Below are 15860 nucleotides of genomic sequence, written 5' to 3'. Positions count from 1 at the left end.
ATGCTCAGGACTGCTCTCAGACTTGGGCAGCCTTCTGCTCACAGTCGGTCTTCCTCCGCCCCTCCCAGACCCCCTCCTATCACCGGACACCGGCTCTTGCATTCCGCTGCCACACGTCCGCTCTCACTTTTCGGGTACCCACAGCTTCCCCTCTCTAAAAAGCCCAGGACTGGATTCACAGATTCCGCCTCCCACTTGCCTATTTTCACTACTTTACCGCCCCTCCCCTCCGGGCGGCTCCTTCATAGGCCCCGCCCTCCCGCCGAGTGGCCCTGCCTGTCCCAGGTCGCCTTCGGGTATAGCGGAAACGGGGGGCCGCCCTAGGCCCCGCCCCCTAAGCCTCACTTCCGGGCCTTAGCTGCTCCTGAAAGGAAGGGCTATGGAGCGTCAGGTGAGGGCTCGACCCGCGGCCCCCGTGGCCTCCGTAGCCCGGGCCGAGCCTGACCCTGGTGTGTCCCCTGCGCAGGTGCTGCTGAGTGAGCCCCAGGAGGCGGCAGCGCTGTACCGGGGCCTTAGCCGCCAGCCTACGCTGAGCGCCGCCTGCCTGGGCCCGGAGGTCACCACGCAGTATGGGGGCCTCTATCGGACGGTGCACACTGGTGTGTAGACCGAGGGAACTGGGTGGCGATGGGCAGTGCACCCAGATGGCGAGGTGGGGAATGTGGAGGGCTCGCTGCTTGACGGCACACACGAGTACGGGGAGGAAACCGGGTCGTAGTTCCTGCGCACAGGTGTTTTGGGGGCTGTACTGGGCCTTACGTGGTTAGCCATGCCCCGTGAATGAGTTTGAAGGTGTAGGAGTCAAATTCAGACTTGGGTGCCAGTGTGGACCTCACAGGGCTCTCCGGCCCATACACGTGCTATGCTGCCTGGAAATTCTCCACCGTCTGGTGGTCGGTCCGCCAGTAGGTTCTCTCCAAGTGGCTGTCTGCTCGGGTTCTGGAAGCCTAGGCTTCCCTTATGTCAAGGGAAGTGTTGCTCAGGCTTTACTCAGGGTGTCTGGATACAGATTGGGCAAGGTAGGCCTTGATTGGTGGGCAGAGACCCAAACTAGCCCAGACAAGTTGAGCACCCTCATGCCTCCCTTGCAGAATGGACTCAGAGGGACTTGGAACGAATGGAGACCATCCGATTCTGCCGCCAGTACCTAGTGTTCCAATGATGGAGACTCGGTGGCTGTTTGCCGGGCCTGCAGGCAACAGTGTGGAAACCCGGGGGGAGTAAGTGTGAGAGAAGGTTTACAGAGATGAGCACATGCCATGCCAGCCTTCATAAATGCCCGCCATGTGTTCTTAGGGCATAGAGCTCTTTACCTATCCCCTGCAGGGACAACTTCGGGGAGCTTAAGGGGAGCAAAGAACCAAGTGCCTGCTCCTTGAGAGCTTGTTTGGTCTCTGGAGATAGGGCCTGTTAAATACTAGAAGCTCCTTCCAGACCAGGTCCTGGGTCCCTGGGAATCTGGAGAAAGTCAAGTCACCTAAGGAAGAAAAACAAGGTCCGCTAGCTTGAGGCTGGAAGTGCTTCATGGGCTGGTGTAGGATCAGGGTCTCAGACTTACCTAGGAGGTAGCTGGGAGATAGTCTCCTGTGCTGCCACCTCTGATCTTGCAACACCAGACCAATAACTGGTTATAAAGAAAGAAAGGAGAGAGAAAGAGAGAGAGAGAGACAGAGAGAGAGACTCACCTAAGAGGTTGTGACCAGGAAAGGGGAAGCACAAGGCTATTTAGGGGTTTGGTGTAATCCTGACCTGCAACCCCGATACTCAGGCTGCTGAGCAGAGAGTCTCCTTCGGGCTCCATGAAAGCTGTGCTGCGCAAGGCTGGGGGCACAGCCCCAGGGGAGGAAAAACAGTTCCTGGAGGTGAGTCCGCAAGGGATGAGGTGGCAGGCCGTAGGTCCCTTAGCCCCACAGCTCAGGCAGCCAGCCTGATGCCCAGGTGTCCTCAGGTCTGGGAGAAGAACCGGAAACTCAAGAGCTTCAACCTGTCAGCCCTGGAGAAACATGGGCCTGTTTATGAGGATGGTGAGGCCCCTGGCTGGTAAGCAGGCAGGGTGGGAAGATGGGGCAACCATAGCTTTGGGTTTCCCCTAATCGTCCCTCCCTGCATCCAGACTGCTTTGGCTGCCTTTCCTGGTCATACTCAGAGACACACTTGTTGTATGTGGCGGAGAAGAAGCGCCCCAAGGCTGAGTCCTTCTTTCACACCAAAGCCTTGGATGTCAGTGCCAGCGATGATGAGATGGCCAGGCCGAAGAAGCCAGACCAGGCCATCAAGGTGCTTGTGATGTGGCCAGGTCGTGAAGGCCCTGCCCAAGATGCCCTGCCAAACTCCGTATACTCCCCGCACTGCGCCTAGTGGACCTGGGAGCTCTAGCTTCTAGGAGGCAGGGCAGGGTTCTGTAGACACTCTGAGCAGCGAGTGTCCTCTCTTCTCAGGGGGATCAGTTTGTGTTTTTACGAAAGACTGGGGAGAAAACCATGGTTTCCAAAAGCATTCTGTGCTCTGCGTGCTGGATATTGAGAGTGGCAACATCTCGGTGCTCGAGGGCATCCCTGAACACGTGTCCCCAGGACAGGTCAGCAGCAGGTTGGCCTGTGCCCTCCTGTAGTGGGATGCCCTGCTCAAGCAAGTATACCCCTTGCTTATACTCCCTTGTGGTTGTTTACAGGTTTCTGGGCCCTGGAGATACAGGTGGTGGTGTTTGTGGGCTGGATGGCACGAGCAGAAGCCCTTCCGGCTAGGTATCCGCTTTCTGCACCAATCGCCAGGTGAGGAAGTGGGGCAGGGCAGAGGGTCCCACAGTCCATCCGACCGCGGAGCTGAGTTGTCTTTCTGACCATTCCAGATCAGCCTTGTACTATGTGGACCTGAGCGCGGGGAAAGTGTGGTGAGTGACTGGTACCCACATGTGCTTTCCTGACATGCATTAGCCTTCACGTCTGTGTGATGCTCATATTTCTGTGTGGCCTAGAAACTACTCTCGATGATTCACTGGCTGTTTGTTCTCCACGGCTGAGCCCAGACCAGTGTCGCATCGTCTACCTGCAGTATCCGTCTCTACTCCCTCATCACCAGTGTGTGCCAGCTCTGCCTGGTGAGCTGGAGGTGGATGGCAGAAGAAGGGTGGTTAGCTTCTTGCTAGGGGGAGATGCCAGGCAAAGGGCCAGCATCATCTCCCCGTCAGGGTCCTCTCCTGGCTTTCACTGTACTAGTGGCCTGACTTTTCAAGGTAGGACCAGAGGCTTGAGTACTCTGAGGGCTCACCACCTCAAGAGCATCCTCCAACTACAGAGATGCCTGTCTGTAATTCCCATCCACAAGTACCAGGCTCTCTAAGGAATAGGATATAGTCGGGGGTGTTCCAGAGTCCCAGTCCCTGCCCAAGGAGAGCCTTGGGTGTCTGGTGGAAGCCCAAGGGACATGCCTATCTGAGATCCTTGTGGCATCTGATCAGGCTAAACATAAAGGAGATTATATCAGCACCCACCACTCCCCCAGGGTATCCAAAGTTGCATTTGAAAGGGATATACACAGTGGTGTCTGTGCCCTGAGATCCCTGCTCTGGTGAGTTTGACCATTGTGTTCTCTTGCAGTATGACTGTAACCCAAGGTCACTTCAGTGGTGGTGACATTGTACCTCGGCAGCTGGGAGGGTTGAGGGGTGCCTGGTAGGGGAAATCAGTAAGTGTATAGTTCTGCTGTCTGTTCCTCCTCCTCCTTGCTAGTCCAGCTGCGTGCCCAGCCCCACTATGGGTAATAAAAAGTTGAAGACCAAAACTGAGATCATAGCAGCCCAAGCTGGCTTGGGATGAGTCTCAGAAAGAGTATTAGATTGAAATGTTATGCCTGAGAAGCACTGGGCCTGAGGGTTTTCTATTACTCTATTCCACCCTGGCAACCTTTGTCCAGGCTCAGTCAGCTGCTCCTCTGGAAGGGTGGCTCCTGGCTAAGAGGCAGAACATCAGGTGTTTGAAGCTCTGCTTGCAACCCTAGGTCATCTCAAGGGTATGGGATGGAAAGTTTTGTTTTCTCAAGCTACCCAGAAAGTTCCAAGGAATCTAGTGGCAGGTCCACGTGGACAAAGTTGCAGGGATACAGCGGGAATATAGCCCTGTAGTTAAAACACGCAGCTAGCATGGCAAAGCCCCGTATTTCATCCTTAGCACACACACGTCTTCTTTGGTTTGCAAGGAGACAGTAACAGGGACCTAGTCTGAATCTCAGCTCTACCCATTAGCTGTTTATCCTTGGATAGTGCTCTGGCCTCCATGGCTTCTGTGTCTTTCATTTGTGGAAAGAGTGGTTATCTCCACCTCTGACACAAGATTATTAGTGAAGGGCAGGGCTATTGAGATCCTGTGCCAGCTGCTGTACCCAGCACTAGTGGGCAAACACGTGTTACCTTGGTGTTAAAGCACTTCATGTTGCCAGAGCCCCAAAGGGAACAACTCATAGGAAAACATCCATGATTGCCTCAGAGGTGTGTCAGCTCTGCCTCTTCAGGCCCTCAGAAGTCTTCCCCCCTTCCCACTTCCACCTCCTACTCACTAAAACTCTCATTGTAAGGGTACCTGGGTAAATTCCCCTTGACCCCACCCCCCAAACCTCCACTCTCTGATGCAGCCCAAGCCCCTCTGTCTTTGCAGAGGATTTCTCTGGGATCTACTGCAGTCTTCTGCCTTTGGGATGCTGGTCAGCCGACAGCCGGAGAGTGGTCTTTGACTCAGCACAGCGCAGCCGGCAGGTGAGAGCCCCTGATTATGTTGAGAGGTAAGATCGGCATTTGCCCTATGGTTGTCAGCCAAAGAGTCCAGGACTTGGGGCAGAGTGAGTACCTGTGCCTACAGGAATGCCTAGTCCCAGTCTTACTGGCCCCTTCAAGCCTTTTTAGCCTCCTGCTGGGCTTGCTTTTCCTTGAGGGGACCAGATGTCATGGTGCCCCATGGCAGTGCCCTAGGCCTGTTTTCCCAGTGGAAAACCTGGGGCTGTCTCTGAGATAGGTCCCTAAACACTGTAAGGCCAGGTGTTGGATGAGTTCTTCTTGAAGGATAAGTGAAGGTGCCCATAGTGTACCACGGTCTTTTAGATGTGATGCCATTTGTTCTTACATCCTCAAATAGGACTCAGTGGTGTTCCTGCACCTTGCCTGGGAATAGCCCGTAAATTATGAAGGAACTGAGATTTGAATCTCGATCCATGCTACTCCCTGGTGCACAGAGTAGCCTTCACCATAGGCCGAAGTGTCCCTAAGATAGTAGAAAGAAAATAGGGATGGGACCCATAGGGCTGTTGAATGTGGTGCTATATGTGGTCTCCCTCTGTTTAATAAGGACCTGTTTGCTGTGGACACCCAGACAGGCAGTGTTACCTCCCTGACAGCTGGTGAGCAGACTTCTGCAGTAGGGGTGATGGCAGGGTGGTGGATGGGTTAGGAGTGGGGGCCGCAGTGGCACTCTCCGTCATTCTTAGCACTGTCCCACAGCCTATAGGATCTAAGAGGCACACTGCCACCTTTGCTCCACTTGCCTTCCTGTGCCCTGGCTCCATAGCCCTCCCTACCCGAAAGTCTGCACACTTTCCTTGCCAACTGTCAGTCATCCACCTCCTTCCCAAACCTTGGAGAAACCTTTGTTGATTTAGTTGGATTCTCCACCTGTTCTGACTCTACACACTCCCCCAGAAAGGTGCTGTCTCAGTTAGGTTTCTGTTGCCGTGAAGAGACACCATAACCACGACTTTTTTTTTTTTTTTCCAAGGCAGGGTTTCTCTGTGTAATAATCTTAGCTGTCCTGGAATTCAGTTTGTAGGCTAGGCTATCACAGAGATCCGCCTGCATCTGCCTCCCAAGTGCTGGGATTAAAGGCGTTCACCACCACTACCCGGCACCATGGCAACTCTTAATAAGGAAAACATTTCATTGGAGCTGGCTGGCTTCTAGTTCAGAGGTTTAGTCCATTATTGTCATAGTGGGAAGCAAGGCAGCGCTCAGGCAGACATGGTACTGGAGAATGAGCCCAGAGTTCTGCATCCAGATCCACAGGCAGCAGGGGGAGAGAGACACTGGGCCTGGCTTGAGCTTCTGAAACCTCAAAGCCCACCCCCAGTGACACACTTCCTCCAACTAGGCCACAGATACCTCCAGCAAGGCCACACCTCTTATTAGTGCCACCCCTTGTGAACCTATGGGGTCATTTTCATTCAAACCACCACGGATGTCAAAGTTCTGTCCTAATTCTCTGTCTCTGGGTTGGGACATAGCTCGCTGCTAGAACCTTTGTCTAGCACACACAGGTTCTGTTGTATATAAGTAAGTGAGCAGATAGACCTTAGACCCCACTATCTGGTCCCCTTCCCCACCCTGCTTTGGGCTAGGCTGCCATCCTTTCTACACTGCAGCCATTGGGGTGGGTAGAGTACTTTGGCAGTTTTCTATATCCCTAGGCCTGGCATTTCCTGAGCACGGCCAGTGTCTTGTCAGACAAGCAAGGGATTGAACAGGAGGCTGATCCAGGGCATGTGCAATTAGGTGTTCAGAGGAAGTGGTCTCAGGGTTGAAGGTACAAAGGTGGAGGCCCCTACCAGGCACTTACTATCATCTACTTCCTCTAGGGGGCTCAGGTGGGAGCTGGAAGCTGCTTACGATTGATCGGGACCTCATGGTGGCCCAGTTCTCCACGCCCAACCTACCCCCAAGCCTGGTGAGTATTGGTGAGTTCCAGGCTAGAAGACAGGAGCTGTGAGTCCAAAGGCTGACCGTGGCTGGTCAGCGGGTAGAAGGGTAGAGACTGGGATCCAGCTGAGCACAGCACTTGTGAGTAGGAGCTAGGTGCTGTCATTTGTACTGTCCTGAACAAGATGACGACAGAAGAACCTAAGGCCAAGAAACATGGGAGTGGTAAGGAATGGTTCATATGTGGGTGTGTATTGGTATACCACTCACAGAAATCTATGCTGTGCCCTTTGGAGATGCATTCCTGAGAGCTGGGCCACCTGTGACATTTTCCTTCCCGTTGGCAGAAAGTTGGGTTCCTGCCTCCTGCTGGGAAGGAACAGTCTGTGTCGTGGGTGTCCCTAGAAGAGGCTGAACCCATTCCTGACATCCACTGGGGCATCCGTGTGCTACATCCACCTCCAGACCAAGAGAATGTGCAATATGGTGAGCTGGGCCAACAGTAGATGAACACCTTCTCCAGGTCCCCAGCACACAGCATGTGCTGACCCCTCCGATCTCACATTTCAGGGTTTCTAGGGTTTTTCCTCCAAACATTTTCTGTTCTTATGTTCATGGCGAGTAGCAGCCAAAGAGCTGAGTGCCTGCTGTGGTAACCACCACTGGGTCCTGCCAGGGCATAGCCTCTGTAGTAAGAAAACAAAGGCCCAAGGAAAATGGGCCACACACGAGGCTTACGTGCCTATGCCAGAATGCGATCTTTTCAGATGTCAGGCTCTGACTAGGCAGGAAGAGCAGAAGCCTTGGGAGTCCATGTGTCATGGTGTCAGCTACCTTGGCCTGTTTCTCTTGACCAGACTCATGCTATGGGGCCCTAGCTGGGGAAGAAGCCCTTGAGCAGTAGCACTGGTCTTGCTGATTACTGCCTTCTCCCTGCAGCTGACCTTGACTTTGAAGCAATCCTTCTGCAGCCCAGCAACCCTCCAGATAAGACCCAGGTACCCATGGTGGTCATGCCCCACGGTAGGTATCTCCCTAAGGCCCTCGCCTTCCTACCACCCCTCCTAGCTGGCTCATTCATCCTCCTTTTCCTTTCTGCAGGGGGACCCCATTCATCCTTTGTCACTGCCTGGATGCTGTTCCCGGCCATGCTTTGCAAGATGGGCTTTGCAGTGCTACTGGGTAAGAAAGGAGCTCAGTGCAGTGAAGAGGAAACCTTGGGTTGTGAATACCCCATGGCTGGGTAGTCACTCTAGTCATTAGGCTTTTCTCTAGTTCTTTCTTTAGAAGTCACTACTAGGGCTGGGCGTGGTGGCACACGCCTTTAACCCCAGCCAGCACTCAGGAGGCAGAGGCAGGCAGATCTCTGTGAGTTCGAGGCCAGCCTGGTCTACAGAGTGAGTTCTAAGACAGCCTGGCTAGGGATACACAGGGAAACCCTGTCTTGAAAAAAAAAAAAACTCCACTAAAAAAAAAAAAAAAAGAAGAAGAAGAAATTGCCATGACCCAGCCTCTGGCTCTATAACCTGGGAATCATGTGAATTAACTTGAGGCTTCCATGGAATGGATGCTGTGGACTCTCTCTTGACTACGTCCTCTTGGCAGCCTGTGATGCAGCTGGTTCTCGGGCCTGCTTCAGTAATCCATGAAATGGGGTCCAGAGGGCTAAGAAACTCTTGTCTCCTACTTTTAGTGAACTACCGTGGCTCCACTGGCTTTGGCCAAGACAGCATCCTTTCTCTCCCAGGCAATGTGGGCCACCAGGATGTGAAGGATGTCCAGGTAGCGGGATGCTGGGCTCCTGACAGGGAGGGTGGATTCATGGCTCTGTTGCTGACAGTAAGCTAGCTGCAGTGTCCTCTGCCCACCCTTTAGTTTGCAGTGGAGCAGGTGCTCCAGGAGGAACACTTTGATGCAAGCCGTGTGGCCCTTATGGGTGGTTCCCATGGTGGGTTCCTCTCCTGCCACCTGATTGGTCAGTACCCAGAGACCTACAGTGCCTGTATAGCCCGGAACCCTGTGATCAACATTGCCTCCATGATGGGCTCCACTGACATCCCTGATTGGTGAGTGGGCATCAAAGGTCCCTGCCCTTCCTTCCACCCCCAAATTCCCGTGGAGATCCTGTGGTCTGCATGAGCTTGGCCTTTTATAGGTGTGTGGTGGAGACTGGCTTCCATTATAGCAATGACTGCCTGCCAGATCTGAATGTGTGGAAGGAGATGCTGGATAAATCACCCATCAAGTACATCCCTCAGGTACCCAGGTCCCCTTCTCTGTGTACCACCCATCCATCCAGAATCCAGAGCTCAGCTCACCACAGCTCCTTGCTCCCCAAACACCTAGGTAAAGACACCAGTGTTACTGATGCTGGGCCAGGAGGACCGGCGTGTACCCTTCAAGCAGGGTATGGAGTATTACCGTGCCCTCAAGGCCCGGAATGTGCCTGTTCGGTGAGTGTCAGAGGACAGTCCTGGCAGTGTGCGGCAGGTAAGCAGCACAGGACCCTCCATCCTCATGTGTTGCTTCTCACACAGGCTCCTGCTGTATCCCAAAAGCACCCACGCGCTATCAGAGGTGGAGGTGGAGTCAGACAGCTTCATGAATACTGTGCTCTGGCTGCACACACACTTGGGCAGCTGAAGCTCCACCGTTCTGCGGGAACTGGCCAGTTCACCTCGCACTTTGCTCTTGGTAAACTCCAGGATCTGGCAGAACAGCCAAGAGGCTTCCTGGGCTCTGGACTCTGGATGAGTGGGCAGAGGAATATGGACTCCATAGTCATAATAAATGAGGACACAGAGCCTGGTTTGTGCTGGTACTTTGTACCAAGCCATCCCCAACCCCAGACTTCACCCTGGGGATCAGAAACCCTTGGCCTTGGGTTTGACATCCATAGTGGATTGATCGCTGTCGTCTGTCCTGGCCAACTGGGACTGTGCAGACAACAGCTCTCTCTGCTGTAGTCCGGTCTGTTGGAAAATGCTCTGCATTATCCTTGCATTCCCAGAGATGCCTCTGGGACATGAGTGACACCCTGCCCATCCACAGTACACACATTTTGAAGTTTTTCCAGGATCAGAATGCCTGACCAGGTCTGTGCTGGTCCTAAACCACCACCCCCCTGCAAGGAGTCACCAGCTCATTCCATAGAAGCAGAGACTGTGAAGCGCACTCTGTACAGACAGAGAGAAAGGTCGCTTTATATTTTAGAAGTCTTGTCATCCCTAAGGGATCAAAGCCAAGCCTACTCCAGCTGTATGACCTTGTTAATCCAGTCTACAAATACCGATACACGTGTGAAGATAGCTGGCCAGCGGGGCCGTGCACATACTCTGTTAGGGATTATAAGTCCCTCTAGGACCCAGCAGTTGTGGGTATAGCAGGCAAGTGGTCCCCCGTAGTCACCCTGGCAGGTAGGAGAACTGGTGAGGGCTCTAGACTTTGGCAGTGACTAGCCTTCCCCCAACCCCCATCTTCTTGGTCATCAAACAGTATAATCCCAGCTCCCAAACCCTTCCCAGCCTGGCCTAGGAGCTCAGCCACTGACCTCACAGGCTCCTGTGGGGACCAGCAAACCCTCGGTGCACATCTCATTCTCTTGTACGTGTCCTCGGTGCTTCACGTTACATTCTTGGTTGGAGATGACCTTCATCGAGGCCACGTGAAGGACTGTGTTATTGCTTGTACCTGGAGTGAGGAGGATGGTAAGGAGAGGCCCCCTCGGTCAAAACCAATGCTGGGCTGCCCAGCTGGAATAATCTGTCTATGCACTGCGCTTACCTTTGGATTCACCCCAGCCTGCAATCTCACACTTGGTTCCTGGAGGTACCACATACTGCTCAGGAGGCAGACAAATCCGGGCCACATGATGGTTCAAAGTCACAGGTCTTTAGCAGGAATGGGGATATTCAGGACCTATGACCACAGGGCCAGCCCCACCTCACACCAGCTTGACTTGTCCACCTACCTCTCCAGCTTGAGCAGAACAAGCTGGGAGCCTGCAGGTCCGCAAAATGTCTTGGTCACTGGGACCTTCTGCAGGTTTGCCTCTCCAGGCTGTGGGTTCTGGTTGATCGTACCTAACCATACCTCATATCCTGTGAGAGGCTCATGACTGGGAGAAAGATACTCTGCTAGACCATTCTTGACTCCCAGTCAGCTCTCCCAACAGCTTTACTTGTTGGCTTTTCTGGGGAAAGTGGCTGGGGTGATGGGGGCAATGGCAGGAAGAAGGGGAACCAGGTAAGCTGGAAGACCCCGTCCTTAAGCCCAAGGGAGGCTCACCATGACCAGACACATTGCCGAGCGGTCAGTACCCACTGCTCCTTCACTAGGGACCCGCCACAGAAATGCTGGCCCTGTCTAGGGGGTAGATTAGGAGAAGCAACAGTGAGTCCTGGGCACACACTAGACCTGCCGTTTTGGCAAGGACTTCTGGGTGCAGGACCAGGCGTCCACCCTCTCCTGGCACACCCCCAGCATTTACAGCCTCAGGCCCTTTTTTATTTTTTTGACATAACATTTTATTTTTTAAAAAAAAATCTGTATTTAAAAACTGTTGAACCTGTAAATTGTCTTTTTTTTTTTTTTAAATTATTTTACATTCCAACCACAGTTCCCTCCCACCCCTCCCCATTCCCCTCAGCTCCTTTCCTCACCGGTTCCTCAAGCTGACTGTCCATGGTGAGGTCCCAGGATGGCCCCCCACCACACGAAGTTTGTTGCTCTTGTCAAGTCTCTTGCCACATTTGTCAAACTGCACCTGGTCTGGAGGACGGACCCGGCAGGATGAAATCTTCAGTGTGAGTCAGGGTCAAAGAAGCTGTACCCACAACTGGCCCAAGCCTGTACCTGGGGGGTCCAGGACGGATGGTGGCTGCTCATCATCTATAAGACCAAGTTCATTCAGGTTAAGGGAGCCAGTCTTCGGAGGTGAAGCCCAGCCAAGGGGAAGCGTCTTCAGCACTTACCACAGCGTTGTAGGGCACAGTAGTCAAACAGGGTCGCTGGATCCAAAGTATAGCACCAGGGCCCATGGCTGTCTCCATCTGGGTTCCTGCAGTAGTTGGCCTCCAATCCCGCCTGCGGTGCTGAGGTGGGTGTGAATCTAGGGATTGGTCCATAGCAGGCCAGTCAGGTCCTCTTCCCGCTCACATATGAGAAGTCAAGGCATTTCCCCCTAGAGTTAGGGTCCAATCTGGATTGTGGGCTCACACTCACTGCGGCTTGTGTGGTGTCTCCGCGGACCAGTGCTGACACTGAACACCCTTGCGGGTCTTGCTGACCAAGCCGCGATACTGTTCACCAGAGCCGTGGTAGCAGCCTGTGGTGGGCAAGCAAGGGCAGCGGTCAGCCCCAGAGTCGGTTCCCGGTTCCTACCCTGGCTCTGTACCTCCTGCTCCAGCCTCACCCTCTGGCACCACTTCCTCTGTACAGCGCGGGATCTGGTAGCAAAACGCCACTCGCAAACCTGGTCGAGATGTGAAGCACCAAGGCGCCTCGGAGCCATCAGGATTCCGGCAGAAATTCTCCCGAAGGTCCCTGAGCAGGCACTTCCCTTATAGTGGATGGAGTCCCACCAAGCCCGCCAGCCAACCCACAGCGTGCTGGAACCGGCTGACTCCGCCCCCAGGTCGCACCTTCCCATAAGCTCCGCCCCCACCCACAGGCGCATTCTCCACGCTCCAATCTGTCACCTCACTTGCAAGCATATTTCTCCGGCACAAAGCGGTGCTGATGTGGGCTCTGTGCATCCCACCGCTGGCAGGGCACACCCGCAGAAGTGGTGTTGGTTGTGCCTCTATAGTCTTCGCCTTTCCCGCGGAAGCAGTTAAAAGTCTTGCCCTTGCTGCGCAGGTGTGACTTGGATGCTTTGGTAGTCAGTGGCAGGTTGGGCCCTGTCCGAAAGCTGCAATTGGATCTACGCTTGCCTGGCAAGGGTGTCTGGTACTCGGCAGGCTGTGCTCTCTACACACGTTTAACTTTTAGTATCTCCCCTCGTTGAGCCACGCCTGCCACTTTTTGCCAAGTTGCCCTGTCCCTGCAGCCTACCGCAACTGGGAAGGTCGCAGAATTCTCGTTCGATATTCGGGTCTGTGGTGTAGCACCAGGGCCGTTCGGATCCGTCCGGATTACGGCAATAGTTGTCGTTCAGAGCTTTGTCGAGGAACCTGGGGGTAGTAACAAGACTCTGGGACTCAGGCCCCTCCGCAGTAGGGCTGAGACCCATCCTCAGCATAAGGATTCTGCCTACATACTTGTCAGGCTGGAAAGGGTGTGAGTGAGGGTGTTGGAGGTCCCAGCGTTGACACTCGCGACCCGACTCTGTAACGTCTACCTGGCCACGGTACTCCTCACCGTTGCACCAAACGCAAACAGCTGTAAACAGAGGGCCAGTGTGTTTCTGGATGGGAGCAGGCCTGCCGCTCCCTCCCTAGTCTTGACCCCAGCTGCTTACCGTCCCTGCAGGACTTGATGCCGCAGGTCTGGAACCGCACGCTGCCGCTTGTTGTGTAGCACCAGGGACCTCTAGAGTCCCTGTCGGGATTTCGGCAGAAGTTCTCTTCTAGGCCATTCTTTGGTGTGGGCCTATACCTGTAGGCAGAGAACCTCACTGCATTGCATGCTGGGGGAAGTCGGCCTCAGGCCTAGCAACAATGTATCTATCTCACTTGTGGTCATTGGGGAACCTGCTGTTCCAGGCTTGGCAGGGCAGGCCGTCAACTGTCCTGGCCACAGTGCCTCTGTAGCCGACCCCGTTGTCCATAATGCAGGTTCGTACATAGTCTGGAAGCAAGAGAGGGAAGATCAGCAGGGGCTGAGGCTTTGCCCCCCTCATTGCTTACCATGTTTCACCTCACTCTCACTTGCCTTTCTTCTGGAAAAGATCACACAGACTTGACTGGTGGAGCTCTGTGTGGGGCGAGTGCTCAGTCCACGGAAGCAACTGGCAACCATGGCTACTCAGGTTGTAGTGGAAGGCTCTGGGGAGCAATGGGCACAAGCTTAACAGATAACCCAGAGTCTCATACCCTCATCTGTAGCTAGGCAACTTTGCCACCCACCGACAGTCCAGAAGGGGCCCACAGCGCTTTGCACACTCCTCAGCATCTGCCACATCCTCCTGCCATGGTCCTGGCACCACTGTATGCAGGAGGTTCTTTAACTCCATGCCCCGGAGCAGCTGGAAGTCATTCAAAGGTGAGCGCTGCCCTGTGGGATGAGCGTGGGGAAATAACCGGCATATCAGGTACATGTATCGTAACACGTCCCATGTTTTATTCATTTAGGGGCTTAAATACAAGGTCTTCTGTGTGGACCTTGTGTGTATTTTCAAGGGCCAACCTAACCCCTCCCACATCCATTGAGTTGGGGAGGCAGGCCGGGACACAGTGATTATAACTAGTCTGTTAAGCCTGGCATGGAGCTCAGGTCTAATGTATTTACTCCAGGAGAATTTGGGTGGTGGTGTTTGCCCTCTGACACTTGCCTGTCTCATCCTCAAATGACAATGCTTGGACTCAATGTGAAGATACTATCTAGGGAAGACTGCATCTCCAGCATTCTGACTCCCAAGTCTGGGCTCTCACCAGTGCAGGTGTAAAGGCTTATGTTTGTTAGCTATAGGTTAGGCCAAGAACCACGCCTTCTGTGTTGGCTAGCCTCTGTGGTCCCAGGTCTGTCTCAGTGTTTCGGCATGTGTTCTAGTGGAGGCCTGAGCAGACAGTGTAGATTTGAATTCCCAGGCCTTCTCCGCACTGCTCAGCAGGCCAAGGTCACTTATCCCTGTCCAACAGAAAAGTAAACTCTTGACGAGAATAGTCATAGGGGCCTGGGGCGGACTCTCCAAAAGGCAAACAGGGATCAGGGTGGGCAACACTCACCAAGAGCCCTCGGACACTGTGTCAGAAGCAGCAAAAGGGGAAACCACCCCATACTCATAGCTGGAGGCTGCACTGTGACCCACCACAGCCCCATCCCGGAAATTGTGAAATGTGTCCCTAGAGGATTGGGTGACTCTGGCTCCACACCCCCTCTCTGAACCTGTTTGGGCTTGACTGACACTAGGCAATCGTTGCTAGGTGGGCCTCAGGCCTCAGGCCCTTAAGTCAAGTGCACAGGCCTTTTTAATGCATCTAGATTCTCAAGAGTCCCCTCCGTTTAGTAGACAGGAGGGTTCTGTGGGAACACACTGGGCATCCCTGAGGCGGACCCCTCCACTCCCCCCCCCCCCCCGCACCCTATGCAGTCACCACCACAGCCAAGAGTACTCCATTGGTCCCTTAGGTAGCTTGTTGTCACTGCATCTGCTCCAGGGACTGCACTGAGGTCCGTGTGCGCTCCCTACAGAGGTGCTGCACATCTCAGTAGTCCGACCATGCAGGTGATTACGTTTCCAAAGTTAAACACTGTATTTTTCAGTTACACTGCCACATTTCGAGAGTTCAGGGACTACAGTGGCTGTACTAGACTGCGAGGCACTGGTGTGCCACCCATTATCACCCCTGTCACCTCTGTATGCCTAAAGACCCTGCTAGCAGGAGCTGCCGAGATTTCCCAGCCCCTGGAGTAGACTTTTCCGGGCCTCGGTTTCTCCCTGTAAAGTGAGGAACACACTTTCTCAACCCTAACGCCGCCTCTCCCCGTCCAAACTGCCTTATCAGTTGAGTCCCGGCTGTAGGCTGGTCAGCCCACACCCCTAGCAGCAGATCCTAGGAACGCGCCGCCTGTCAGAAGTGTTATTCCAGGTAAGGTGAGCAAACCCTCTCATTGGATCTGGTGCAGGGATGGGGTGTGCGCGGGTGTGACAGGTAGCAAATTCGCTGACAGAAGTGGCTTTTCAGGTGTCTTAGGTTGCATGTGGGTCAGGCCTCCAAGCAAGGTAGGCGTTGTGACAGGTGACTTAGGGACCAATTAGAATATAGTCCCCTGCTTCGGCTGGACTAGGGAAGGCGGGCTTCGGAAACAGTTGGTCCGTCAGGCGAAACAGGTGAATACCTCGGTGGGAGGGTGGGAGTCGGGGGAGTGTTTTCTGGTGCCAAGGGCCTGTTGAGGTCTGTGCATATGCGCGTGCGCGGCTGGAGGAGCGGCGCGCGAGCGGGCACGCGGTTTGGCCCTGGACGGGTGCCGTAGCCGAAAAGCTGGGCGGATGTTGTGAGCCGGTCGCGGAGGCTGAGGCTGGGGG

At 54.2% G+C, this 15860-nt stretch overlaps 3 protein-coding genes across 10 annotated transcripts in view; 2 read left to right on the top strand and 1 right to left on the bottom strand.

Annotated features, from left to right (window-relative positions):
* Positions 1–260: 260 nt before the first annotated feature.
* On the top strand, positions 261–9476 carry Apeh (acylaminoacyl-peptide hydrolase). The gene is given in 24 exon segments (XM_042054751.1): positions 261–391; positions 467–599; positions 1092–1156; positions 1158–1175; positions 1177–1220; positions 1769–1862; positions 1949–2024; positions 2114–2277; positions 2439–2496; positions 2499–2578; positions 2672–2771; positions 2975–3336; positions 3556–3655; positions 4650–4747; positions 5334–5385; positions 6613–6701; positions 7021–7159; positions 7613–7696; positions 7775–7855; positions 8367–8455; positions 8549–8739; positions 8829–8931; positions 9020–9126; positions 9211–9476. Coding segments are annotated over 24 exon segments (2445 nt in total). The 5' UTR covers positions 261–379; the 3' UTR covers positions 9317–9476.
* A 376-nt stretch (positions 9477–9852) lies between these two features.
* Positions 9853–14692, bottom strand: Mst1 (macrophage stimulating 1). 3 transcript variants are annotated; one of them, XM_038322833.2, is made up of 19 exons: positions 14560–14648; positions 14166–14461; positions 13741–13888; positions 13547–13659; positions 13348–13462; positions 13134–13270; positions 12934–13054; positions 12728–12846; positions 12378–12573; positions 12087–12217; positions 11897–11999; positions 11647–11783; positions 11528–11563; positions 11335–11443; positions 10961–11038; positions 10644–10790; positions 10457–10563; positions 10224–10363; positions 9853–10082 (listed from the first exon to the last, which is right to left on the bottom strand). In XM_038322833.2, the coding sequence occupies exons 3-19, from the start codon at positions 13845–13847 to the stop codon at positions 9921–9923; spliced, it is 2058 nt and encodes a 685-aa protein (XP_038178761.1). In that variant the 5' UTR covers positions 13848–13888; positions 14166–14461; positions 14560–14648; the 3' UTR covers positions 9853–9920. The 3 variants fall into 3 exon arrangements, with proteins under 3 accessions (XP_038178761.1, XP_038178760.1, XP_041910708.1); XM_038322832.2 differs by lacking the exon at positions 14166–14461 and having other exon boundaries at positions 14560–14692; XM_042054774.1 differs by lacking the exon at positions 14560–14648 and having other exon boundaries at positions 14166–14479.
* Positions 14693–15405: 713 nt separating this feature from the next.
* The window catches only part of Rnf123 (ring finger protein 123), a 29470-nt gene continuing 29015 nt past the window's right edge, over positions 15406–15860 (top strand). The window contains exon 1 of one of the 6 annotated variants that reach the window (XM_038322825.2): positions 15406–15423. The gene's annotated coding sequence lies outside the window, so the exon portion shown is untranslated. Of the gene's footprint in view, positions 15424–15522; positions 15666–15713; position 15860 lie in introns of those variants that run through there. The other 5 variants (XM_038322824.2, XM_038322831.2, XM_038322823.2 and 2 more) reach the window with 5 other exon arrangements.

The sequence above is a fragment of the Arvicola amphibius genome, chromosome 3, assembly GCF_903992535.2.
Source record: "Arvicola amphibius chromosome 3, mArvAmp1.2, whole genome shotgun sequence".
NCBI lineage: Eukaryota > Metazoa > Chordata > Mammalia > Rodentia > Cricetidae > Arvicola > Arvicola amphibius.
Note: the sequence above shows the minus strand (reverse complement) of the source record. Positions and strands in the feature narration are given on the sequence as shown.